The 24,428-nt window shown below is 35.8% G+C and overlaps 2 protein-coding genes across 3 annotated transcripts; both read right to left on the bottom strand.

Annotated features, from left to right (window-relative positions):
* Window positions 1-360: 360 nt before the first annotated feature.
* Window positions 361-11,912, bottom strand: LOC142348756 (uncharacterized). Its single transcript, XM_075400248.1, has 5 exons — window positions 11,792-11,912; window positions 10,787-10,887; window positions 6,806-6,914; window positions 6,272-6,430; window positions 361-547 (listed from the first exon to the last, which is right to left on the bottom strand). The coding sequence occupies exons 1-5, from the start codon at window positions 11,823-11,825 to the stop codon at window positions 441-443; spliced, it is 510 nt and encodes a 169-aa protein (XP_075256363.1). The 5' UTR covers window positions 11,826-11,912; the 3' UTR covers window positions 361-440.
* A 6,598-nt stretch (window positions 11,913-18,510) lies between these two features.
* Window positions 18,511-24,232, bottom strand: LOC142348755 (uncharacterized). 2 transcript variants are annotated; one of them, XM_075400246.1, is made up of 4 exons: window positions 23,662-24,232; window positions 21,713-21,829; window positions 19,786-19,912; window positions 18,511-18,879 (listed from the first exon to the last, which is right to left on the bottom strand). In XM_075400246.1, exons 1-4 carry the CDS (start codon window positions 23,800-23,802, stop codon window positions 18,749-18,751), a joined length of 516 nt encoding a protein of 171 aa, XP_075256361.1. In that variant the 5' UTR covers window positions 23,803-24,232; the 3' UTR covers window positions 18,511-18,748. The 2 variants fall into 2 exon arrangements, with proteins under 2 accessions (XP_075256361.1, XP_075256362.1); XM_075400247.1 differs by having other exon boundaries at window positions 18,776-18,879; window positions 19,786-19,907; window positions 21,704-21,829.
* Window positions 24,233-24,428: the final 196 nt, after the last annotated feature.

The raw sequence follows: 24,428 nt of genomic DNA, 5'->3' as shown, positions 1-24,428 counted from the left end.
TGGGGGGCTATAATGGGAAAGACCCTAAATTACAACGCGGAAATCGATTAAATATCCTATCCTACTTTCTCAATACAAAAAACTGAGGCAATAATTTCATTATATTGATATAAAATATTGCAAAATTATACAATCTGAACCGTTACATATGTCCAATTTATAGCATTGATAACAATAAATTCGATGCAATCAACAAACTAATTATCTGTACCGAAAACTGTTTCCCTTTTACGTCAGAAGATAGTAGTACACGAATTTTATCGGATCTTTTAAGTTACATATAGTTACATGTAATAGAAACTATTTGCTGTCATTAATATGGAATTGCTATGCTGAGACATGCTAATGAAATTGAATTGCATTTTTACGTAGAAAGGAAACAGGTATAAAACTTGAAAAGGCAATCAATTTGATATTTCCAGTTTCAAATGAAACGTTTTCTACATAACTTGATTTCTGGCAGCCATTGAATTTGATTGCGAACTTGATGACGTCACTGCATCTGATGTCAAAGATGTGAAGCTCGAAGAATTCGTCTTCATGTGGTCTGTATTAAATCCGTTCTTTTCCGACTCTTCCGCTAATTTCAACAAATCAAAATTCCTATTTTGACAAAAAAAAATAGCATACGCAATAGTTATAATAAGCAGACGTTATTTTTTGAATAAAATCGAGCTCAAAAAATTGCACCGTTGAAAACAAATCTTTAATCGCTCAATTTAACATGCAATCTAACCAGATGAAAACAATATATACAAACAGTTAGAACAATAAACGAGTGAAAACTTCGTCTCCTTCGCTTAAATATATCAAGAATCAAAAGATCCAATCAAATTATCCGAAAATGTTATTATTTTGAACCACAGACCTTAGCTATGCTTTGCGTCGGTACTAACTACTGCCCAGCATTCGGGACAAAATTCGCTTAAAAAAATTCTGGGACTTTGGATAAAAATTACAATCAACCTTCGCACCGGAGACAAGTACGTGCATCGAAAACTGAGATACTGACTTTTTGTTTTTGTTTACCATCCATAATTTCAAAACATAGCTGCCCCCCCCCCCACAGACGTTGGCATTAAATCCGGTACAGAAAGAAGCGCAAAAATTTTCCAATATAGTTCGCACTCTCTTTAGTCTGCTAAATAGTGTGAATTTAAGCTTAGTACTAAACCAGGTTGACCAACATAATTTTAAGATGCTTACCAAAGAATGTCAGATATGGTTTTTATGGAAAAATGCTTACCGTATGATTACCAAATAAAAATGGCATCGTAATTAACATAGAATAAGGATTTCATGGCATTAGTGGCTTGGAGGTCAAGTCATAGTTATGGACTCAGCGTTAATTTTCAATTGTATGGTTGCAGCATAACCATAAGAAGGTAAGCTATGGAAACATCGTTACCATAGTAAGAAAAAAACATGAAATTTTTTATGGCAGTTATGGGCCACGGTATGATCAAGTTATGGCAACGCTGATAGCTCCACCCGGGAATACCAGTTAGCATCTGCTATGAAAGAAACTTCGACTTAATGCGATGTCTTTTTATAATTATCATTAATGCCCGGGTTTTATCGGTTAATCCCATTTCTGTTCATGTCACTTTTTGACTTTGAATATAAACATACCCGGCAGATTGCCGGAAAATAGCCGCCATTGATTCCCATAACTCTATTGGGATTGAAAGAAAAGAAAATATCAACAAAAATTGATTTTTGTATAAAAACATTTTTAAGTGCGATTTATTTTGATGTCATTTCGTAATTGAACATACTCCTGTCCCTCAGTGAGAGGCTACAGGGTCTAGTATCAATACCAATAAGCATTATACATAGTAACTAAAACTTATGAGAACAAAGTTCAAGTACCGGGCATCTAAAAATGGGCTTTATGGGTTTATCCCGTTTCTATTTCTGACTTTGATATTTTTATACTGACTCTCTTCATTTTGAATTGTTTTCCTGGGCAGCTGCTGTTTAAAAGGACTTTGAGCAGAATGACAGAAGAGTGAAACTAGCCTAGAGAAGTCAAAAAGAATTCACGCAAAATGTCGAAAAAGCGGCAAAATGGGTAAAGCGAAAAAAAGTTCGACGAAGTAAAAAAAAACATAGCAGGGCAAGTCCTGACGTACAATTCAAAGAAATTTCATTGACTAAACAGAAAACTAGACCTAGAAAGGACTATGAATGGATTGGGAAAACCATTTAGAAAAAAATCCTATAAAAATTGAAAAAAAAAACAGTAAAAATCAAAGTGATATTGCCGCATGTGAACAAAAAACCACTAGCGGGAAAGCGAATTTTTGTTCAAACAACGTTTTCTCACTCTACTTTAAATTTAGAGCGAAAAAATTTCACGCCGCAAAACCACTCGCTTTTTCGCTCCACTTCCTGTTTCGGCGTGACCAAAATCACTACTCCAATTTGATTTCAAAAATCATGAAAATGTGTGAACAGATCTTAAAAAAAAGACAGCGCCCCAATACAATTCAAATTCTTTGAATTGTAAAAAAAATAGGAGCGCTATAATAGCCGGCTGCGAAGATGAGGGCGGCTATTAATTACTATAAGGATTAAATTTGTTGAATGACTTCTGAATTCCATTCATTTGAAACAATGAGGCAACCTGAGTCAAAATAAAAGTTACCTTGCAAGATCAACTTCGTCTTGCAAGTCAAAAGTGAGACGTGAATATTGTGACAAACGAAGAAAGATAAAGAACTAAAAAGAGAGAGTGCCTATATAATAGCCGTTAAGTACAAGACGGCGGTCATAAAACAATTTTAAAAAGAAATTCTTCGAAGTACTCGAGCAAGTCAATCAACAATTAGGACGAACTGTTTTGACCTTTAAGTAAATTATTTCAAATCAAAATTTAAATAATGAGTCCAAAAGTAAATCTTGTGAATGAGGAAGTTATGTATGATCAAAAAATATCACTTAATTGGCATGAAAACTAACCTTAAAGATTTCCACGCAATGTCAAACGCAACAATTCAGCTGAAACGTTAAAAAAACGGGAAACTGCCCAAACTAATGAAACATAACCTACTAACGTCGGTCGAATTGCTCTCAAGAACGACCGGCGAACGGTTGGCTTCATCAGTAGCTATACACGGCTTAGTGAGCCTAGCTTTTGCGTAATTGAAGGGGCGCGAGGTCAGCGCATCGGGGGGGGGGGGGGTTGCAAAGCACGGGTGGGGGGGAGGCAATTGGGGGGGGGGGGGTAGGCAACGGTGGGAAGGGAATCTTCGGCTTCATGGGCCCGTACGGCCTGAACTATGCGCAGGGGTGGCGATTGGAGGCGGGCTGATGTGAGGGGCTGGCATGGAGGTGGGCGGGGAATCAATTTCTAAGAATCGCCCTATAGGTCTCCAAAACAGTTTCTGTGAATCACATACTTGGAGACTAGTCAGCTGAAAGACTCTAAGAGAACTGAATGCCCACTGGGCGCTGCCTCTTTATCCCGTTTTTGAGGACGAAAAGTAAAATGGGTCAGGCGCAAAATCGGTCAAGCGAAAAGTCGCATAAAAATACCCACAGGATATATAACTGCAACAAACTTCTTTTGAGAGCAATTAACAATGATTTCCTAAAAAGTATTAGTTAAGTCATTTGAGATGAAACAATTCTACCATAATTCAGTGTCAATGAGGGTAATAGACGAGATGACATCAGATCACGTAACAGCGGCTGAAGTGCGGCATCAACAAAAGAGTTAAGGGGAGAGAGAGACAGACAGACAGACAGAGAGAGAGAGAGAGAGAGAGAGAGAGAGAGAGAGAGAGAGAGAGAGAGAGCGAGAGAGAGATAGTGTGAGAGAGATAAAACGCGAACGAGAAAGAGAAGGAAAGAAATCCCATCCGACAGAGGGAGAGAGATAGAGAGCTAGGAATATTTTCCATGATGAGATTCGACTCTGCAACTTCTAGTTTTCCAGCCTTGTTAGTAATTAAATCACATAAGAAAAAAACTGAAAAGTGAAAATCAAAAAACTTTCAAGATATCGCAGCGTCAAAATGTTCAAAACTATTTTTTGTCTCTGAAGTTCTGTCATGTACCCCATCCTCAAGACTTGAAAAGTTACGATGGCCAGTAATGATCGTTAAACTCAGAAAAGGACAAAAATATTCAAAAATTTAAAACAATTGCAAATTTTAACCAAATCTTGTCAAAATTTGTGATATTAATAACTTCAGAACTTATTCATGGTCTCAAGAGACTATTCATTATCCCTACTTCTAGCCTTAGATAGTTTTACTGGCTCATAATGATCCATAAACTTAAACATAATAATAATTATCCGAACATTTAACAAAAAATTAAAATTTTATCAAAAATTACTAAAACTCGGGTCATTTGAATATTGATATCCATTCCAATAACTCTAAAAACTATGCAGCATTTTATTACCAAACTTTGGAGAGGCTTCTGGGACCCTGCTGCCGGAAAAAATTCGAGAAATATTCTAAAAAAAACTGGTAAATACTTTTAAAAATTGTTTAAATTCGGGATATTTAAATCTTGATAAACTTCCATTACATCAGTAAACTATTCAGTAGCCTATTATTAAACCATAGAGGAGGTTCCTTGGCTCCTGAGGCTGGAAAAACCTAAAACATGACAAAAAATTTCTAGAAATGAAATTGCAAGTTCTATAAAAAAAATTACTAAAATTTGTGATATTTAAAAAGTTGAAAACTAATCCTTGGCCAAACAAAAGTCTTCAGTAACTTACTATTAAACCCCTAAGAAGGTTTTCTGACCCCTGAGGCCGAGAAAGCCTGAATAATGACAAATGACAAAAAAATGCAACTTTTGTCAAAACACCCTATAATTCGTGATGTTAATCTTTCAAAACATTCCATTGCAACTAGAAAAAAGACAGTAAACTATTATCGAACCCTAGAGGAGGATCCTTGGTTCTTGAGGCTGGGGAAACCTAAAAACTGACAACAAAATTTCAAAAACAATTTGAAAAAATTGTGATAAAAAGTTGAAAACTATTCCATGGCCAATAAACATTTTTCAGTAACATATCAAGCCCTCATTGTTTTTCTGGCCACTGGGGCTGGCGAAAATTGTAAAATTTAGATTAATATTTCGTGTTTTTATTTGGAGTAACAAAACATTCAGCTCTTACATAAAAAATACTTATGTCTTGCAAATGACCTTTATCAAATTTAACCAGCCTCAATTTTAGACTGGTCCAAAAAAAAATCAATAACTGACAAAAAACACCTAAATTTGGAACATTTTGGGCTCAAAAAGTCCTAAAATGACATTTTAACCTCAAACTACGGCCTTCCCAGTAGCTTCACCACACTAAGCACTTGAAGGACTAGTAAACGCGGCTAACTCTAATGAAACTTAACGCCCGGTGGGCGCTATCTCTATCCCGTTTTCAAGGACGAAAAGTCAAATGGGTCAGACGAAAAATCGGTCAAGCTAAACATTGCATAAAAAAGACGAACAGGACTAATATCATTGCTACAAACTTCATTTGAGAACAATTAAAAACATGATGATACAAACAACAGCCTTAAATAAAGCTCCGCAGCAATAAATATCTCAAACACCTTTAAAAATTTGACCAAAAAAGTTATGAAAAGTCCAGATAATAGCTCTACGATGATCGTGTTTCCAGCTAATAATTCTTTTTTGATTTCAAAATTGTTGTCAACGCAACTGCAGCGTCTGAAAAAAAAAATCAGTGAGTCCTATTTCCGATACTTTTAATCTTAAGGATGCGGTCAGCTGACATCAGAACTCTGATTGAAAGAAATTTTGATAAATTGAAATGAAAAATATAGAAATGAACAAAAAGTCAAATGATACATAAAGTACAAGACGCGGAAAACTGATGCAAAAAAAACAACCGTAAACCGCAAAAAAAAATTGAAATAAATCTCAAACAGACCAAACCGACTGCCATTAGCAGACAATTGACCTCTTGCTCTAAATCTCTTACACAATTGCTTCTAGATCTCAGACAATTGACCTCTTGCTCTTTATCAGATCTTAAGCAGAATTAAAGATGGAGCATAGATCATGACATTACAATAATATTTTAGCATCTAACACTTTAATATTTCGAGTGTCACTTACTCACGCAAAACGTCTCAGTAGCTCAAACACCACAGGCGGTAATTTTCTTTGAGATATACTCTGAACCAAAAAAAAAGTTTAGAGAGAAATTTCCTTAAAAGTTTAAAACAAATTCAAGCTTAAATTTTGGGCTTAAAGGGCTTGGTGGAAAAGAACGGACTGGATTTGAGAGATTGCTTTCTATTGATGACTAGCTTGTTTGAGATTGTGAACAGCTGGCTACTGTTTAACTCCCCAACCGCAGACAACACTTTGTAGTGGAAGTAAATATTGCCATACATCACGTAGAGATATTCGAAGGCAGCAAATAGCGAATAGGCTGAAACAAAACGGTCGAAATATCACTTGAACTGACATGGTTCAAAAAATTTAATATTAGCCGCCCGCCCTCTTTCATCAATCTTAGAGCAGATAGAGCAGCAGTAGAAAAAAATCTATATTGTACATTTCCCTACTGTTCATTTTTGGGATCTATTCTGTTTGCCCCCCCCCCCCCGCTTAGTGAGCACAAGTCTTTTATAACCCCCAGGCGCACGTGTTATTTTCTTACCTAGTAACGTGCTTTATAACAACATATAATTTGCAACTGGGGGTAATAAAGAACACTGGGGAGGGGGGGGGGGGGGGGGGGTTTGGACAAAATAGATCCCATTTTCGATTGAAACATCTCAAAAATTGAACAACAATTACTGACCTCCTGAAACGCATGAGACAAAATGGAGAAATGAGAATATCAGTGCGGTGATGAGTAATAATGACCCTCCTATGAAGATCTTCTTTAACTTCTTGTAAGTCTTGGCTATCTAAAACAAGAAGAATATAACAGAATAGTAGAGATATAAATCTTCTCTTATAGAGGGTTTGATTAAAAGAGCTGAACTGCTCGCACAATGTGTCAATTAAAATGTTGGTCCAACAGTATAAGAAAAGTGTTTGAGACTTTTGTAATAAAAAACTTGACCTAAATTAATGCTTCAATGTTTGTTCACCAGTAATTAGACAAATCTACCGAACACCAGCAAGAGCGTCGTTCATTCAAACAAAGTTGATTTAATCTTCTCAAATGTTTCCCCGCTAAAATGATGAGCTTTTCAATTGAGCTCAACTGCTCGCACAATGTGTCAATTAAAATGTTGGTCCAACAGTATAAGAAAAGTGTTTGAGACTTTTGTAATTAAAAACTTGACCTAAATTAATGCTTCAATGTTTGTTCACCAGTAATTAGACAAATCTACCGAACACCAGCAAGAGCGTCGTTCATTCAAACAAAGTTGATTTAATCTTCTCAAATGTTTCCCCGCTAAAATGATGAGCTTTTCAATTGAGCTCAACTGCTCGCACAAGGTGTCAATTAAAATGTTGGTCCAACAGTATAAGAAAAGTGTTTGAGACTTTTGTAATTATGTTTGTTCACCAGTAATTAGACAAATCTACCGAACACCAGCAAGAGCGTCGTTCATTCAAACAAAGTTGATTTAACCTTCTCAAATGTTTCCCCGCTAAAATGATGAGCTTTTCAATTGAGCTCAACTGCTCGCACAATGTGTCAATTAAAATGTTGGTCCAACAGTATAAGAAAAGAGTTTGAGACTTTTGTAATTAAAAACTTGACCTAAATTAATGCTTCAATTTTTGTTCACCAGTAATTAGACAAATCTACCGAACACCAGCAAGAGCGTCGTTCATTCAAACAAAGTTGATTTAATCTTCTCAAATGTTTCCCCGCTAAAATGATGAGCTTTTCAATTGAGCTCAACTGCTCGCACAATGTGTCAATTAAAATGTTGGTCCAACAGTATAAGAAAAGTGTTTGAGACTTTTGTAATTAAAAACTTGACCTAAATTAATGCTTCAATGTTTGTTCACCAGTAATTAGACAAATCTACCGAACACCAGCAAGAGCGTCGTTCATTCAAACAAAGTTGATTTAATCTTCTCAAATGTTTCCCCGCTACAATGATGAGCATTTCAATTGAACGAGAAAGAGACTGGATTAATTTTTGAAAAAAAAACCGACTAACGTCGGATTCATTGCTCTCGAGCAACAGACGGGGGAAATTTAAATTAGAGGGGACGTAGCTTGGAAACGTTTTATGGGTGGGAAAAATTTCGCCACAGGGGTTCGAAACCTTACATCCAGGTTGGCAACCTCACATCTTAACCGCTCCACTACACAGTCTTCGCTTTCCATTTGATCACAGTCGGTTCTACCAACAAATTTGATTTCAGAACGAGAGCAGCTTAGATCACTCAAAGATGAAGAACTGAATGGTGAACAAGTCACTCAAGAAGTCAAAGAATATACTAGAAAATTGCCTTAAAAAGACTCAAACAAGATTACAATAATTGCTTCAAACTTCGTCCGAGGGCAATTAATCAAAGTATTCTTGAAAGTAATCAAGAAAATTGTCGAGAGAAAATTCATCTGCATGAAGAGAATCCGAAACCTCAATCAGCAAAAATTCGATTGCTCGGGTGCGGAAAACCCCCGAACACCACTAATTCAGTTTCTGAATCTTTAAAGTACATCGGAATTGAAAAATAAAAATAAAGAGGAGATCGAAATTTACAATTTTTTTCTAAGTATCGAAGTGCTCTAACTTGGTGTGCAGTTTCAACCAAAGTAAAGGCTATTAAGCATATTACTAGTGCCAGCTAGCAAAACCTTTAATGAACTTTGATAACTTAATCCACATGATTTATTGACCAGGCTTTACATAAGACCAGGCGTTATCTCGTTTCTCTTGATTTTGCTCTTTTGACTTTGACCGTATTCACTACATTACGTAATTCAATGAGTGAAAAAAATTAAAATCCATTTAGTTGAAAAAGTGAGTGAAGTAAGTCACGAGTCGTGAATTATGTAAAACGGAAAGGCCATCAAAAGGTAAAGCGAATATTAAAAAAAAAGAGCGCCCAAATAATAGCCATTGAGAGGCTGACTGCGGCTATTAACAAGTATAAGTTAGTTTGAAAGCTAATTAATCATTTGTAATCAAAATGCTGGCCAAAAAATGAAGCAATAATAGTATAACATAGCTGGCAGATTACCAGAAAAAAGCCGCAATAGCTTTGTAGATCTTCAGTCTCAAAAAACAGTAAAAAAAGACCGACCAAAAAAATTCGTCTTTTCATTGCAGGCTGATATGTTATATTTTGATTAAAAATCTATATAAGCTTATGCTGCCTTTATTAGCTGCTCTGTAATAACCTTCATTTAGAGTGCCACACACACCCATTTGACCTTATCTTTTTGAATTAAAGTAAATAAAAGTCAATTTCAAGTGAGGAAGTAATTTTTGTGAGTGAGGTAAGTCAAGTGTGACCAAAAATTTAATCACGCAAATGAACAAAAAAACTAGCTCCACTAAGAGCTAAAAATGACGTCACTCACGCACTTCAATTGAAATTGCATGATCGAAGGAAAAGCAGATTTGAAGTGGTTGTGACGATATATCGTAACAAAATCCCGACGACGAAATAAAAAACATAGCAGGACAAGTCCTGACGTATAATTCAAAGAACTTTCATTGACTAAACAGAAAACTAGACGCAGAACGGACTATGAATGGATTGCAAAAACCATTTAGAAAAAAATCCTATCCAAAAAATCGAAAAAAAACAGCAAAAAAACCAAAGTGAAATTGCCGCATGTGAACAAAAAACCACTAGCGAGAAATCGAATTTTTGTTCAAACACCGTTTTCTCACTCTACTTTAAATTTAAAGCGAAAAAATATCACGCCGCAAAACCACTCGCTTTTTCGCTCCACTTCCAGTTTCGGCGTGACCAAAATCACTACTCCAATTTGACTTCAAAAATCATGAAAATTCTTCCGGCATAGCAGTTGCCGGAAGAATTCCGGAAACGACTCGAAGTGAAATGCCACTTAAATGCCATCCAACTACTCATCAGGTGGATAGGCGATTCAACCTATAACACCAATTTAGAAAATTATTATATATTTTTCGGCCTAAGTCTTTATGGCCGCGCTGCCCTTTTCATTAACATCATTCATCATATAGGGTCCCTTTCTGACCATCAAATCGATTACAGCAACCTTAAATGACCCAATATTTTATAGTCAAACGTCAGATAAAAATTGAGGTCACTCATTATGATCAGTCATCAGTTAAAATTCAATGTTAATAAGTAATCAATAACGTCACGCACGAGCGCCGCGCTAAAATATAAAGAAAACTATAGTTTTGAGAATTGAAGCACGAAAAACTAGCAAGAAAAAAAATCAGACAAAAACAAAAAACAGGCAAACAGCAACATGCCTTCGCGCAGCTCATAGCTTAACAGATATCAAAGCTGTTATAAAATGCTCAAAATATGACCCCAATTATTGCTAAAACTTTTCTTTCTTTAAAACAAAATAAATTAACTCACCGGCAAATAATCACACATAAAGTGGTTTTAAGTTTGAATATTATGACTAGGAGCTCATAAATTTGCCTGAAGAAAAACTGTGTCAAGTTAGTTAAAGATGCGTATCGGAGAAAAATGAGATAATTCCAGTTATGTGAGCTGATCTAAACAAAGGAACACCGACTTTCTGGAAATGTTGGTAATAATACCAACAGTTAAAGGGAGTTTAAGAATTTTGCTCTTTTAATCGAGAAATTATGCCACAAACAATCTAATTTTGTATTTTGTCAACAGTAATTACCTCAGGTGAGTGCTTTCCACACAGTTTGAACTCTCGTAATCTGCAACCCTGATGAATGAAGGCACTGAGAGAAAAGCCCAAAAACATGCAACAGTGCACCTCTGAAACACGAATACAGCAGATTTTTTTTTCAATTCAAACAAGTACATTTCGCGACCAAAACCGAAGGTTAAACATTTACATGTTATTAATCCATCTATTTCAAATCACTTAGTATCATTTGCAAAAAAAATAAGGATAATTTATGTTTGATGTTTGGCTGTTCATTTTAAACGTAAAGTAAGACAAAAATTTTCTCAGAATATCAGCACCTCAAAATACAAGTTACTGCATTGACATTGAGGACATTATCAGAGCAGTTTAAAAACTGTTGTACGCATTCAATATATGTAAATTATATTAGTGAAATATACCACGCAAAAAATAAGCTATTCTAATTCAGTATACAAAAATTAACCTAGTCCTGTGACACACTGGAAAGCTCGTTTTTGGTGTATAACAACGTATTAGTGAGTACATATTTGGCTCGGATTTTTTTCAAAGCAATTTAATTAAACAAGGGCCCGGATAACTGATTTCAACATTCTCTGCTCAAGAGACAGAGTTATTCTGGTGAAAAACTTAGTCAAACTGGGTTTTCAAATAATCGAAATCCAGTCATAGGACTGGACTTTGACTGGGTAAAAATCTAATCGGAAGAATGCGATCGTTGTGGTTGTCATTCTGTAAGCGAATCGATCAATAATATGTTGGCGTTGCCACGCATCAACTGAATTGAAACTGACAAAAACAACCGTATGATTGCAACCCGTTGTTCCACAGTGAGTTGAATAATTTCAGGTATAAGCCCAAATTGAAATATAAGGTCTGAGCATCTAGTTAATTGTCTTCGTATCAGCGAAATAAAATATTCATTCTAAAATCTAAGCTTAAATCATAAATAAATGATTAAAATAAATGATAAATCAAATAAATTAAAAGACATAAGGAATAAATTCGACTAACCCAGATATTCATGAGAGGGGACAACTGGGATCATTAATAGGATTACACACTCCAAAGAGTAAAAGAGCAAACACGCTTGCGAGAGAAGCTTGGTGCTGATTGGCTGTTTCGTCACCAGGAATCTGTAGCACGCATTACACAACTAGGCTATTGATTCTTATGTCAAGGAAGCAAATTTTGGGATTTTGGGGTAAACCCTAAAACAATGACTCAACGGATCTTTCCGTTTGTTCTCCAGAGCTTAAATGGCTTCGCGTTATGATCACAACAAATGAGCAATTAGGGGTGGTGGAGAGATAATATTCAGTTAATAAGAGTGGCGAAGGTACTCAAACGGTAAAAATCTCAGAAATGGAAAAATTATAACCCCCCCCCCCCCAAAAAAAAACACTTGTACTGCAAACTACTCATTATTGTTTTTCAAACTAAAACATACCCGGCAGCTTGCCGGAAAACAGCCGCCGTTAATTCCAATAACTCTATTGGGATTAAAAGAAAAGAAAATATCAACAAATTGATTTTTGTATAAAAACATTTTTAAGTGCGATTTATTTTGAAGCCATTTCGTAATTGAATATACTCCTGTCTCTCAGTGAGAGATTACAGGGTCTAGTATCAATATCAATAAGCATTATAGATAGTAACTAAAACTTATGAAAACAAAGTTCAAGTATAGGGCATCTAAAAATGGGCTTTATGGGTTTATCCCGTTTCTATTTCTGACTTTGATTTTTCATACTGAATCTCTTCATTTTCAATTGCTTTGCTGAGCAGCTGCTGTTTAAAAGGACTTTGAGCAGAATGACAGAAGATTGAAACTAGCCTAGAGAAGTCAAAAAGATTTCACGCAAAATGTCGAAAAAGCGGCAAAATGGGTAAAGCGAAAAAAAGTTCGACGAAGTAAAAAAAAAAAAACATAGCAGGACAAGTCCTGACGTACAATTCAAAGAATTTTCATTGACTAAACAGAAAAAATAGACCAGGAATGGACTGTGAGTGAATTGAGAAAACCATTTCAAAAAAAAATCAGATCAAAAAATAAGAAAAATACAAAATCAATGTCAAAATGCCGCATGTGAACAAAAAACCACTAGCGAGAAATGAAAATTCAATTCAAACAAAAAAACTAGGCCCAGAATGAGCTGTGAATGGATTGGGAAAACCATTGAGAAAAAAATCCGATCCAAAAATCGAAAAAAAAAAACAGTAAAAATCAGAGTGAAATTGCCGCATGTGAACAAAAAAATCACTGCCGAGAAACCGAATTTTTGTTCAAACACCATTTTCTCACTCTACTTTAAAATTAGAGCAAAAAAATTCACGCCGCAAAACCACTCGCTTTTTCGATCTATTTCCTGTTTCATCGTGACCAAAATCACCACTCCAATTTGACTTCAAAAATCATGAAAATGTGTGAACAGATCTTAAAAAAAAAGACAGCGCCCCAAAACAATTCAGATTCTTTGAATTGTAAAAAACATAGCAGGACAAGTTCTGAAATACAATTCAAAGAATTGAATGAAAAACCTAAAAAGTCTCTACCTGCACAGCAGATCAATTGAACAACGCCCGCCAAAACAAACAAAAGCATCTCGAAAAATTCAGAAACTAAAACAATCTAAACAAACTAATTAAAAATATACTAGTAGTAAGGTGTCTTACTGGACACGCAACGGGGGGGGGACATTTGGGTGTTACTGTGTTCGCAACGGGGGGGGACACGAAAAAATTTTTCGAAAAGTTGATAGTTTTTGGCGTTTTGGCAAGAGCGGTGGAAAACGCCAAAAACTATCAACTTTTCGAAAAATTTTTTCGTGTCCCCCCCCGTTGCGAACACAGTAACACCCAAATGTCCCCCCCCACCCGTTGCGTGCCCAGTAAGATCGAATGAAGAAAAAGCAGATTTGAAGTGGTTGTGACGATATATCGTAACAAAATCCCGACGACGAAATAAAAAACATAGCAGGACAAGTCCTGACGTATAATTCAAAGAACTTTCATTGACTAAACAGAAAACTAGACCCAGAACGGACTATGAATGGATTGCGAAAACCATTTAGAAAAAAATCCTATCCAAAAAATCGAAAAAAAAACAGCAAAAAAACCAAAGTGAAATTGCCGCATGTGAACAAAAAACCACTAGCGAGAAATCGAATTTTTGTTCAAACACCGTTTTCTCACTCTACTTTAAATTTAAAGCGAAAAAATATCACGCCGCAAAACCACTCGCTTTTTCGCTCCACTTCCTGTTTCGGCGTGACCAAAATCACTACTCCAATTTGACTTCAAAAATCATGAAAATTCTTCCGGCATAGCAGTTGCCGGGAGAATTCCGGAAACGACTCGAAGTGAAATGCCACTTAAATGCCATCCAACTACTCATCAGGTGGATAGGCGATTCAACCTATAACACCAATTTAGAAAATTATTATATATTTTTCGGCCTAAGTCTTTATGGCCGCGCTGCCCTTTTCATTAACATCATTCATCATATAGGGTCCCTTTCTGACCATCAAATCGATTACAGCAACCTTAAATGACCCAATATTTTATAGTCAAACGTCAGATAAAAATTGAGGTCACTCATTATGATCAGTCATCAGTTAAAATTCAATGTTAATAAGTAATCAATAACGTCACGCACGAGCGCCGCGCTAAAATATAAAGAAAACTATAGTTTTGAGAATTGAAGCACGAAAAACTAGCAAGAAAAAAATCAGACAAAAACAAAAAAAAAACAGGCAAACCGCAACATGCCTTCGCGCAGCTCAAAGCTTAACAGATATCAAAGCTGTTATAAAATGCTCAAAATATGACCCCAATTATTGCTAAAACTTTTCTTTCTTTAAAACAAAATAAATTAACTCACCGGCAAATAATCACATAAAGTGGTTTTAAGTTTGAATATTATGACTAGGAGCTCATAAATTTGCCTGAAGAAAAACTGTGTCAAGTTAGTTAAAGATGCGTATCGGAGAAAAATGAGATAATTCCAGTTATGTGAGCTGATCTAAACAAATGAACACCGACTTTCTGGAAATTTTGGTAATAATACCAACAGTTAGAGGGAGTATAAGAATTTTGCTCTTTTAATCGAGAAATTATGCCACAAACAATCTAATTTTGCATTTTGTCAACAGTAATTACCTCAGGTGAGTGCTTTCCACACAGTTTGAACTCTCGTAATCTGCAACCCTGATGAATGAAGGCACTGAGAGAAAAGCCCAAAAACATGCAACAGTGCACCTCTGAAACGCAAATAATAAGCTATTCTAATTTAGTATACAAAAATTAACCTAGTCCTGTGACACACTGGAAAGCTCGTTTTTGGTGTATAACAACGTATTAGTGAGTACATATTTGGCGCGCATTTTTTTCAAAGCAATTTAATTAAACAAGGGCCCGGATAACTGATTTCAACATTCTCTGCTCAAGAGACAGAGTTATTCTGGTGAAAAATTTAGTCAAACTGGGTTTTCAAATAATCGAAATCCAGTCATAGGACTGGACTTTGACTGGGTAAAAATCTGATCGGAAGAATGTGATCGTTGTGGTTGTCATTCTGTAAGCGAATCGATCAATAATATGTTGGCGTTGCCACGCATCAACTGAATTGAAACTGACTAAAACAACCGTATGATTGCAACCCGTTGTTCCACGGTGAAAGTTGAATAATTTCAGGTATAAGCCCAAATCGAAATATAAGGTCTGAGCATCTAGTTAATTGTCTTCGTATCAGCGAAATAAAATATTCATTCTAAAATCTAAGCTTAAATCATAAATAAATGATTAAAATAAATGATAAATCAAATAAATTAAAAGACATAAGGAATAAATTCGACTAACCCAGATATTCATGAGAGGGGACAACTGCGATCATTAATAGGAACACACACTCCAAAGAGTAAAAGAGCAAACACGCTTGCGAGAGAATCTTGGTGCTGATTGGCTGTTTCGTCACCAGGAATCTGTAGCACGCATTACACAACTAGGCTATTGATTCTTATGTCAAGGAAGCAAATTTTGGGATTTTGGGGTAAACCCTAAAACAATGACTCAACGGATCTTTCCGTTTGTTCTCCAGAGCTTAAATGGCTTCGCGTTATGATCACAACAAATGAGCAATTAGGGGTGGTGGAGAGATAATATTCAGTTAATAAGAGTGGCGAAGGTACTCAAACGGTAAAAATCTCAGAAATGGAAAAATTATAACCCCCCCCAAAAAAAAACACTTGTACTGCAAACTACTCATTATTGTTTTTCAAACTAAAACATACCCGGCAGCTTGCCGGAAAACAGCCGCCGTTAATTCCAATAACTCTATTGGGATTAAAAGAAAAGAAAATATCAACAAATTGATTTTTGTATAAAAACATTTTTAAGTGCGATTTATTTTGAAGCCATTTCGTAATTGAATATACTCCTGTCTCTCAGTGAGAGACTACAGGGTCTAGTATCAATATCAATAAGCATTATAGATAGTAACTAAAACTTATGAAAACAAAGTTCAAGTATAGGGCATCTAAAAATGGGCTTTATGGGTTTATCCCGTTTCTATTTCTGACTTTGATTTTTCATACTGAATCTCTTCATTTTCAATTGCTTTGCTGAGCAGCTGCTGTTTAAAAGGACTTTGAGCAGAATGACAGAAGATTGAAACTAGCCTAGAGAAGTCAAAAAGATTTCACGCAAAATGTCGAAAAAGCGGCAAATGGGTAAAGCGAAAAAAAGTTCGACGAAGTAAAAAAAAAACATAGCAGGACAAGTCCTGACGTACAATTCAAAGAATTTTCATTGACTAAACAGAAAAAATAGACCAGGAATGGACTGTGAGTGAATTGAGAAAACCATTTCAAAAAAAAAATCAGATCAAAAAATAAGAAAAATACAAAATCAATGTCAAAATGCCGCATGTGAACAAAAAACCACTAGCGAGAAATGAAAATTCAATTCAAACAAAAAAACTAGGCCCAGAATGAGCTGTGAATGGATTGGGAAAACCATTGAGAAAAAAATCCGATCCAAAAATCGAAAAAAAAAACAGTAAAAATCAGAGTGAAATTGCCGCATGTGAACAAAAAAATCACTGCCGAGAAACCGAATTTTTGTTCAAACACCATTTTCTCACTCTACTTTAAAATTAGAGCAAAAAAATTCACGCCGCAAAACCACTCGCTTTTTCGATCTATTTCCTGTTTCATCGTGACCAAAATCACCACTCCAATTTGACTTCAAAAATCATGAAAATGTGTGAACAGATCTTAAAAAAAAAGACAGCGCCCCAAAACAATTCAGATTCTTTGAATTGTAAAAAACATAGCAGGACAAGTTCTGAAATACAATTCAAAGAATTGAATGAAAAACCTAAAAAGTCTCTACCTGCACAGCAGATCAATTGAACAACGCCCGCCAAAACAAACAAAAGCATCTCGAAAAATTCAGAAACTAAAACAATCTAAACAAACTAATTAAAAATATACTAGTAGTAAGGTGTCTTACTGGACACGCAACGGGGGGGGGACATTTGGGTGTTACTGTGTTCGCAACGGGGGGGGACACGAAAAAATTTTTCGAAAAGTTGATAGTTTTTGGCGTTTTGGCAAGAGCGGTGGAAAACGCCAAAAACTATCAACTTTTCGAAAAATTTTTTCGTGTCCCCCCCCCCCCGTTGCGAACACAGTAACACCCAAATGTCCCCCCCCCACCCGTTGCGTGCCCAGTAAGATCGAATGAAGAAAAAGCAGATTTGAAGTGGTTGTGACGATATATCGTAACAAAATCCCGACGACGAAATAAAAAACATAGCAGGACAAGTCCTGACGTATAATTCAAAGAACTTTCATTGACTAAACAGAAAACTAGACCCAGAACGGACTATGAATGGATTGCGAAAACCATTTAGAAAAAAATCCTATCCAAAAAATCGAAAAAAAACAGCAAAAAAACCAAAGTGAAATTGCCGCATGTGAACAAAAAACCACTAGCGAGAAATCGAATTTTTGTTCAAACACCGTTTTCTCACTCTACTTTAAATTTAAAGCGAAAAATATCACGCCGCAAAACCACTCGCTTTTTCGCTCCACTTCCTGTTTCGGCGTGACCAAAATCACTACTCCAATTTGACTTCAAAAATCATGAAAATTCTTCCGGCATAGCAGTTGCCGGAAGAATTCCGGAAACGACTCGAAGTGAAATGCCACTTAAATGCCATCCAACTACTCATCAGGTGGATAGGCGATTCAACCTATAACACCAATTTAGAAAATTATTATATATTTTTCGGCCTAAGTCTTTATGGCCGCGCTGCCCTTTTCATTAACATCATTCATCATATAGGGTCCCTTTCTGACCATCAAATCGATTACAGCAACCTTAAATGACCCAATATTTTATAGTCAAACGTCAGATAAAAATTGAGGTCACTCATTATGATCAGTCATCAGTTAAAATTCAATGTTAATAAGTAATCAATAACGTCACGCACGAGCGCCGCGCTAAAATATAAAGAAAACTATAGTTTTGAGAATTGAAGCACGAAAAACTAGCAAGAAAAAAATCAGACAAAAACAAAAAAAAAACAGGCAAACCGCAACATGCCTTCGCGCAGCTCAAAGCTTAACAGATATCAAAGCTGTTATAAAATGCTCAAAATATGACCCCAATTATTGCTAAAACTTTTCTTTCTTTAAAACAAAATAAATTAACTCACCGGCAAATAATCACATAAAGTGGTTTTAAGTTTGAATATTATGACTAGGAGCTCATAAATTTGCCTGAAGAAAAACTGTGTCAAGTTAGTTAAAGATGCGTATCGGAGAAAAATGAGATAATTCCAGTTATGTGAGCTGATCTAAACAAATGAACACCGACTTTCTGGAAATTTTGGTAATAATACCAACAGTTAGAGGGAGTATAAGAATTTTGCTCTTTTAATCGAGAAATTATGCCATAAACAATCTAATTTTGCATTTTGTCAACAGTAATTACCTCAGGTGAGTGCTTTCCACACAGTTTGAACTCTCGTAATCTGCAACCCTGATGAATGAAGGCACTGAGAGAAAAGCCCAAAAACATGCAACAGTGCACCTCTGAAACACGAATACAGCAGATTTTTTTTTCAATTCAAACAAGTACATTTCGCGACCAAAACCGAAGGTTAAACATTTACATGTTATTAATCCATCTATTTCAAACCACTTAGTATAATTTGCAAAAAAATAAGGATAATTTATGTTTGATGTTTGGCTGTTCATTTTAAACGTAGAAGTAAGACAAAAATTTTCTCAGAAGATCAGTACCTCAAAATACAAGTTACTGCATTGACATTGAGGACATTATCAGAGCAGTTTAAGAACTGTTGTACGCATTCAAAATATGTAAATTATATTAGTGAAATATACCACGCAAATAATAAGCTATTCTAATTCAGTATACAAAAATTAACCTAGTCCTGTGACACACTGGAAAGTTCGTTTTTGGTGTATAACAACGTATTAGTGAGTACATATTTGGCGCGCATTTTTTTCAAAGCAATTTAATTAAACAAGGGCCCGGATAACTGATTTCAACATTCTCTGCTCAAGAGACAGAGTTATTCTGGTGAAAAATTTAGTCAAACTGGGTTTTCAAATAATCGAAATCCAGTCATAGGACTGGACTTTGACTGGGTAAAAATCTTATCGGAAGAATGTGATCGTTGTGGTTGTCATTCTGTAAGCGAATCGATCAATAATATGTTGGCGTTGCCACGCATCAACTGAATTGAAACTGACTAAAACAACCGTATGATTGCAACCCGTTGTTCCACGGTGAAAGTTGAATAATTTCAGGTATAAGCCCAAATCGAAATATAAGGTCTGAGCATCTAGTTAATTGTCTTCGTATCAGCGAAATAAAATATTCATTCTAAAATCTAAGCTTAAATCATAAATAAATGATTAAAATAAATGATAAATCAAATAAATTAAAAGACATAAGGAATAAATTCGACTAACCCAGATATTCATGAGAGGGGACAACTGCGATCATTAATAGGAACACACACTCCAAAGAGTAAAAGAGCAAACACGCTTGCGAGAGAATCTTGGTGCTGATTGGCTGTTTCGTCACCAGGAATCTGTAGCACGCATTACACAACTAGGCTATTGATTCTTATGTCAAGGAAGCAAATTTTGGGATTTTGGGGTAAACCCTAAAACATTGACTTAACGGATCTTTCCGTTTCTTCTCCATAGCTTAAGTCGCTTCGTGTTATGATCACAACAAATGTGCAATTTGCGCGGGGGGGGGGGGGGTGGAGAGATAATATTCACCTAAGAGTGGTGAAGGTGCTCAAACGGTAAAAATCTCAGAAATGGAAAAATTACCCCCCCCCCCCCCCCAAACACTAATACTGAAAATTACTCATTGTTGGTTTTCAGACTATAAGTTGGAAAAAAGAAAAGGCAACGGCTCCTTTTATCTCCTTTCCTATATTTTTGTAAATTTCATTATTTAAACGTAGTTATAAGACGAGTACACCCGGATCATAGCGTCAGGGCAAATGAGCACAGAATCACAATATTTCAATTCTGTATTCTTATTATTACCATAGTCTGATTGTCACTCTTTGCTATGTGAAGACAAAAAATCAGACAAAAGGTTAAAATTCTGAAAAATCTCTGAACAGCCTAGAAGACAAGACTTAACTTATTTATATATGCTTACATTGTCATTGATTTCTGCGATAAAATTTAACAATATGTTAATCAGAAACGGAAAAAATATAAGGGTTTAAAAAATAGTCCATTAGCAGCTACTCATATCTCGGCTCGTGCGAAACTTCGGCATCTCAAAATAATGAGTTTCGCAAAAGCAAGTTTTAAGCCGCATGAACGTATGCGGAAAACATAGACAAAATAATTGATAGGAAGAAATGTCCCAAGAAATAAACACCCACGGCTAAGATTCCCTGCCCTCGTTATAGATGAAAGACCTTTGTGTGTACATTTTTGTCCACAATAATTCGACGGTCCGTGCTGCATCAATCTACATACATTCGTAAGCTTCGCATCAAAGCAATCACAGAATCAACGTCAGAACCTCATCAACTTTAAATATGCCAGATCTCTGCAGTGACAGAGTCTTAAGTGCCGGCTTTTCTTATCTGCACATTTATCGCGAGTCTCGGGGAATGCTAGTTTTTCTCAGTGACTTATTCGGAGCCGCATAACCGATATATCATTTCCCCTCTTCTGGGACAAAACTGCGTAAGAATTAAACCTTGTTCATGGTACCCAATACGAATTATAATAGCCATTTTCTGGTTCCATGTATCATTCTGGTTTAATTTCATTTCTTGAGTGTGACATTTATAGTCGTTTAACTCAAGCGATATAAATGGTCCTGATCATTACCGTTGGAGCCTCTTTCTCGAAAAAAAAACAATTTCTTCCTAAAATTTTCTCTTTGGTGGTAATTTCAAAGATATAGACTGGGAAAAATAGGAACGGGAAGAGTTGTCCCAACATTATATATAATTAGTGTGTGATTTTAAGTAATGGTTAAGTGACTCTGCTTGAAGTCACCGAGAACTTCTGGCGTTTATCCGAGAACCGCGAAGCGGTTCGAGATATTCAGTCAGAATTTCGAAGTGACTTCTGCAGAGTCACTTAACCATGCTTAAAACACAAAACGCGCACGTTTTAGAATGACGAAAGTCAACGAAATTCAACTTCTGGCTAAGTAGTAACTTCTGGCATTTTAACTTCTGGCACTGCAGACTTTCGGCATTTTAAAGTGTGCGCTTGAGTGTTTTAAGTGATTCTTAAAATGTAGGTAACCAAACTTTTTTTTGTTAGTTATAAAATTTGGATTTACATTTTCATATATTTAACAAATGATGGGTATTGTGTAATGCGTGTGTATATATACTGATCTGTAAAAGCAGAATCCGTGCATCAGCCGAATGCTCACGGTGAACATATTAATACCCTGCCATATGACCCCGATCGGGTAGATATTGTTGGCAGCGCTGATTGTCCCAATCACATTGTGAGTCTAAATATCATCAAAACCGGGTTTAACACACTCACGTTTAACACACTACCCTAGTTGAATGAGGACGATTATGTTGCAAGATCATGCAGTAAACTTGCAAATCTATGCATCATCTTAAAAGATAATCGTCTTAAAAGTTAAAAAATGATAGCTCAAATCCAATTCTATTAATTTATCTTCTAAAGGCCGAAGATAACAGGAAAAGAGAAATAGCTGGTTTATGCCGTGCAGAAAGATGGTTCCAAAACTCCCGACAAAAATTCTGACAATGGTGCTTTCGTTAGTTGACGAATGACGAAGCACATCGAGGTCAGTAGTTTAAAAGTCTTGAAAAGGATGTCTAAATCAGAAGATAAATAACCGTTAGGATAAAGGCAAGGTCAAGATAACTTTTAGAAAATGGAGAAAACTATAGACTATCAAATCTTCTTCACTTGTAGTTTTGTTTTCTCAGTTTGCTATACTGAGTTTTGCTCAGTGCTGTGTTCATCGGTAGAGATGTTGACATATGATTGCCGGTGACTGCCTCGTTTTCTTTGCAATTTCAGATTGCGTATTTGTAGATCGTAGAAGTTTTGTCCGCCTGTCATCAGGTGCTTTCTCAGCATAAGAGCTTTGTTTTTATTTATTTACTTTTCTGAACTTATTTCTTTGCTCATGTAGATTTTTTGGGCTTAGGTCTTTTATGTATATGCAGAGAGCAGGATTAGTCTCCGATGGTGCTCACTTGGAACTTTGATAATCAGTGTGCAGTCGTTCTCTGAATCGAATTTCATATCTCTTCTGACAACGTCGATGACGCAGGCTACATTTAGAATAGTGAGAACTGACTTTCAGTTCTTCCTCAGCCTGTTTTTGCTTTCGATTCTGCTATGCCATGGTGTCTTAAATCGTCGTGACTTTCCTTAACCAGTTTTTAATTGCTTTTGGCTTTGCTATTGTTGTTGTTGTTGGGGATTTACAGTTTTCACTGAGGGGATTTTCGTCCCAGTCGTCGTCTTAGAAAATTGTCCTATTATTTCTGCAGATCTGACAGTCGCAGCATAGATGCCAGCTACAGATGTTATTTTCGTCGAATCGCTCGTTTACAAACTTCCACATGAAATTTAAAACTCGATTTTTAAGGCCTTTTTTCGTATTAAATTCAATGTATTTTTCTATTCGATTTGCTAGTCTGCATGTACGGAAAAAGAAATCATTTCTAGCCTTTTCAGTTCTGGTTTTCGGGAGCTTGAATAATTCATTTGTTCTCCCTTTTTCTGAATTTTGTTTCAGCATTGGTAAAAAGCTATCGTCTTCTGTCAATTTCGATAAAAGTAGAATGGGCTCGGGCGTATTATCAAAGGCTAGTTGGTCTACTTTTACTGGACTGCAGCTACTGATGGACTTTTTGCACTGTCTGCTATTTGTGTTACGTTCTCCTGAAACTTCTCTCGTGAAATGGCGATCTTTGTCTCGTTGACTGATTTGTACATACAAATTACACATAAGCAGGACATTGGCGTACCATTAACTTGGCGTACCATTGACAAAAAGGTCTGCTGTCCGGAAAATGACTTTCAATGGTTATGCAACAACTACAACAAGGCCAAGATGTAACGGTTTCATTGACAGATTGCTATGAGGAAACCGTGTAGTTCATATTATGATTTATTATTATTATTATTATTCCGTTTGGTCTGCGATTTCACGTTTGGTCTCCTATTTTTATAAAATTAGTGAAACAAATACATCAGAAAACTTCAGAAATCTTCTAGCGGCCAAAACTTATAGTTTTCACGAAATAATTTGATTTAGAAAACACTGAGCACCAATCTTGCACACGAACTCACCAGAGGACCGCAAGAGGTAGATGTTAAAGCATGCTTGTCAATGACAGCAGACATGAATAAACACATCAAAATTCCAACACAATTCAGAACACTCAGTCGAGAATGACTGAAGAAATGATTCAGCAGCTTATTTACTGACATAACTATGAAAGTTTGCGTCAATAACCACAATATTTAGCACCGTTTTTAATAAACGCCATTTCAATTTATCTGAAAAAAAAATTTTTTGATGCAGCTCATTATCCACTATCGGTCTCTTTTTATACACTAATTGAGAACAGGTAAACTTTCAGGAGGAGCAAAAGTCAGACTTTTGAGATGTAATTGACTTTTGAGGTGATGTGAGACAATAAAAAATGCATGAATTCGAGAGCACGCGCCGTAACAGTAAAAAGGATTGGGGGCAGGAAGTTTTTGCGGGCAGAAAGGATTGGAGCAGAAATTTTTCAATTATTTATATTATTTGTTCAGATGATGCCATAACAGGGAGATGCAGAGAAGTAATTGTCAATTAAAACTTAAATTGATTAACTAAAACGAACGTTTACGAACATTGCGTTCATCGTCAGGTTTAAAAATTAAATGAAATCATTTACAAAGTATATAAACTTGTCTTTGACTATAATTGTAAGAAATGAGTTCAAATAACATCGAATTTCTGAAATTATTTTCAGTTAAAATCAGATTTACAACATTTTATTCACCCTTATTACACTAAAATCAATTCATTTTATATTCCGGATTTTATGAAAATTCCGGGTATAATG

Source organism: Convolutriloba macropyga, chromosome 10, assembly GCF_964194025.1.
Source record: "Convolutriloba macropyga chromosome 10, txConMacr16.3, whole genome shotgun sequence".
In the NCBI taxonomy this organism is placed as follows: domain Eukaryota; kingdom Metazoa; phylum Xenacoelomorpha; order Acoela; family Convolutidae; genus Convolutriloba; species Convolutriloba macropyga.
This window is presented reverse-complemented; position numbering and strand designations above follow the sequence as displayed.